The sequence below is a fragment of the Pinus tabuliformis genome, chromosome 2_2 (assembly GCF_031772625.1).
Source record: "Pinus tabuliformis cultivar Carrire ecotype Pingquan chromosome 2_2, CPIR1, whole genome shotgun sequence".
Taxonomy (NCBI): Eukaryota; Viridiplantae; Streptophyta; class Pinopsida; order Pinales; family Pinaceae; genus Pinus; species Pinus tabuliformis.
The window spans coordinates 54,078,169-54,081,785 of NC_142300.1; the positions used below are offsets into that span (position 1 = coordinate 54,078,169).

Below are 3,617 nucleotides of genomic sequence, written 5' to 3' on the forward strand. Positions count from 1 at the left end.
TATGCTAGTGCAGGACCTTTACATTTTTCCAACATACAACATTAATCACCTCTGCAGGACTCGAACTTGGGTGGGGGTGCAACAACCATCCGCCCCTACCATTACACCATGCACGTCATGTGCAAAAATTTTGAAATTTAACTATGAAATTTAACTATAACTCAAATTTCCAAAAATTTCAGCAAAATTTTCCATTCCCCAAAACAAGTCCAACAAATTTTTTGTATTGTGAGCCCAAACTACGGAGATTTGAATTGTTCTTTGTAGAGTGGTGTTTGATTAGTCTCTCCTTGTGTCCACATGCAATGAATCTTCAAATTTTTTTGTATTGTGAACCCAAACGTGTTTTCCAAGTTTCCATGGTTTTGAATTGTTCTTCGTAGAGTTGTGTTTGATTCATCTCGATTTCTCTGTGTCTACCTGTAATGAATTTTCAAATTTTTTTATGTTGTGAGCCTAAAAGCTTCCAAAAAAATCACATTAAAGAAAACTCCACTCCGTTTTAAATTGAATTGTTCTGGGTAGGGTTGTGTTTGATTGGTCTCTCTTTGTATCCACATGCATTAATAAATAAATCTTGGGCGTTTACATGTGCAACCACATTCTGTATGAAATAGTGAGGCCAACATCCTCGGTTTTCACAACACCACCTTCATTCTACATCTACAGACCTACCAGTACCAGCACAATTTTTTTATGCTAGTTTCTGTGATACGATCAGATCAGATCAAATCCAGAAAATATGAATAATAAAGTGCAGAAGGCGTGGATGTACAACGAATATGGATCCATAGACGTCCTGTACTTTGGGGATTTCCCTGTGCCAAAGCCTGGGTTAGGCCAGCTTTTAGTTAAAGTCCGGGCAAAGCCTGGGTTAGGCCAGCTTTTAGTTAAAGTCCGGGCCGCTGCTCTCAATCCTGCCGACATAAAGTGGCGGGATGGCTTATTAAGAAGCGTGCATTCCGAATTTCCGGTATTCAGATGGACCAATTAGCCCTCTATTTTTTCGCACATAAACCCTTTACCGCATTGACATGTATGTATTTTTATTTGTCTGTGTTTTGTAGGCTGTGCCCGGCTGTGATATGTCGGGAGTGGTGGTGGAAATTGGTGATGGCGTCTCCAAGTTCAAGGCCGGTGACGAGATATACAGCAGTATCCAGAGTTTCGCAGGAGGCAAGCTACAGCAGTGCGGGACTCTCGCGCAGTACACAGTGGTGGAGGAATACCTGGTGGCGCTGAAGCCCAGTAATTTATCGTTTGAGGAAGCAGCGAGCCTGCCGATGGCGCTTCAGACTGCGCAGCATGGCTTCGATACAACCAATTTTGAAAAGGGGCAGAGCGTGTTCATTGTGGGAGGAGCGGGCGGAGTGGGCAGCCTCGCCATTCAACTGGCAAAGAATGTGTATGGAGCTTCCAGGATCGTTTCCACTGCTAGCACAGGGAAGCTCGAGTTCGTGAAAAGCCTAGGGGCAGATCTGGTCATCGATTACACCAAGCAGAGCTACGATCAGGTTTCCGAGAAATTTGATTTTGTATTCGATACCATGGGTAAGTTCTGATAACACTTCTATGCGTTGCTTGTTTTCGTTCTTTGGCGAGTCCTGGAACCAATCCTGGGCCTGATAGGAGGCATCTAAGAGCTATTATCTAAATTCAATGTTAATTTTCGTTTCATTTGATGGAATTGCAGGGGATTCCTTCAAATCTCATGTGTTGGCCAAAGAGGAAGGCAAGGTTGTGGACATAGCGTTGTTCCGGCCTCATCCCAGAGCTCAGTTTTACGTAGTGTCAGTCAGCGCACATAACCTGGAGAAGTTGCAACCCTATATAGAGATTGAGAAGCTGAAACCAGTGATTGATCCGAAGAGCCCGTACTCATTCTCAGACGTTATAGAGGCTTTCAAACATCAAGAAAGCGGACGAGCCCGAGGGAAGATTGTTATTTCCCCCATCCAGTGAGAGAAATTATTTATTAATTACATTCAGTATTTACGGTAAAGGTTTTGAAGTTGAGACATATCTAATCCTTCATTTTAAATTAGTAGATGTTGTGCCGATATATGGCTCTATAGTCTCCCTATATATTTTATTGTCATAAGATTCGTGATATTATATTATATTTCGATTGATAGGCGCTAAAAAACACTTATTCTTGTTGTCATAATTTCATAAGCATATGATGATGACCATTATTGTTTTTGTTTGGGTACATGTTGTGGACTAATGGCAGCTCAATAATGGTGACTTATATTTGTGTATTTTTGCCTCTGCTAATTTTTGTTAGTAACTTTAACATTGATCTTGTTATTTTTTACAAGTTTGTAGATATTGTGTGGGTATGTGGTTCTGTGGTTTATTGACATAACTTTATTGCCATAAAATTCACAGTATATTAAATATTGATTGACAGCTTGAGATTACTTATTTTGGTTGGCTCTTTGATTCTCATTGTTTTGTGACAGTATTATGGTGGCAACGACTGGTTGTTTTGCTCTGTTTGATGGGCAAGAAATTTTCTTCAAAGTCCATATCTAAAGTTTTACCAACCCTAATTGTGTCATGGATGATCGATTTTTCTTGGTTTGATGCACATGATGTATACTTATAATGACAACTCAACATTACTCTCATATATTTGTCTTCCTGTCTTTACTAATTTTTTTAGTATAACATTGAGAGGTGTCTTTTTACTTTATTGCATTGAGGGGGATATATTTGTATTCAATAGATGTTGATCTGTTTTGAATCTAAACTATGATATATTGATGTAGATCAGAGGGAGTTGAGGTAGCGAAATTTGTTTTTGAGACAGTATTAAATTGAATGCACCTTTAATTTACGATTGAGATCAATGAACTAGTAGAACTTTCTTTCAAAGTTTATGCTCTTCTAAACTTCTTTCAATGGTAGATTACATGGTGAAATCAATACAAGACCTGCCCTTGAATTTCAGATGGCTTTTGGAGTTTTAAGAACTAGATCTGTTCATTCTTACATCATGTATGGTGTTTTAGTTTCTAATTCCTTGCGTCTTTTGACTCTATCCAACTTCATACAAACGAAACAAAAAATTGGTAGCTACTTCTTTGGCTCACAAATGCATGGCAGGGGTAGGTATGCATGTGGTACTTGCTTGAACTGTAGGCATAAGGAGAGATTTACATGAACCACGAGCAACAACATAACTTGCACTTAGTAAGCAGGCATTACTGTAAGATTTCAAATTTTTATTTTATTGGAGAATTGTTGCAAAGAAGAGAACACCTTTTTTAGCATATCCACTAGCCTCTACACATTTTTGCCATTACAATGATTTAAGCTCATCTTTTGGTGTTAAAACTGGCAACTAGGGCCAAACTCCACATGGGCCATCTTATTTATGACAGCTGATATTTTTCTTGGATTCCTGTCTCTAAGAAGTGTAGGATTGATCTAAAGATCATTTGATTTCGACATGTACAAATGAAGATATGAATTTATTTATATTATGGACAAATTGTTAAGGTCGGCCAACAAGCAAAACAGGGATTGAAACCCCCCAAATCATCCTCAACGTTGCATATAAAATGAGGAGACCTCAAGTCATTTTCAACATAATCTCATCTCACATCTCT

General features: G+C 38.8%; 1 protein-coding gene across 1 annotated transcript; it reads left to right on the top strand.

The window, feature by feature from the left end:
- The first annotated feature begins 601 nt into the window (after positions 1–601).
- Positions 602–2,184, top strand: LOC149191450 (NADPH-dependent alkenal/one oxidoreductase, chloroplastic-like). Its single transcript, XM_089406239.1, has 3 exons — positions 602–973; positions 1,068–1,551; positions 1,694–2,184. The coding sequence occupies exons 1-3, from the start codon at positions 743–745 to the stop codon at positions 1,960–1,962; spliced, it is 984 nt and encodes a 327-aa protein (XP_089262365.1). The 5' UTR covers positions 602–742; the 3' UTR covers positions 1,963–2,184.
- Positions 2,185–3,617: the final 1,433 nt, after the last annotated feature.

Bases quoted from the DNA above. Each gene is read 5' to 3' on its own strand.
- LOC149191450 (XM_089406239.1), top strand. From the start codon at position 743: ATGAATAATAAAGTGCAGAAGGCGTGGATGTACAACGAATATGGATCC. The intron at 974-1,067 runs GTATTCAGATGG...TGTGTTTTGTAG, and splicing joins GCGTGCATTCCGAATTTCCG to GCTGTGCCCGGCTGTGATAT. The intron at 1,552-1,693 runs GTAAGTTCTGAT...ATGGAATTGCAG, and splicing joins TTTTGTATTCGATACCATGG to GGGATTCCTTCAAATCTCAT.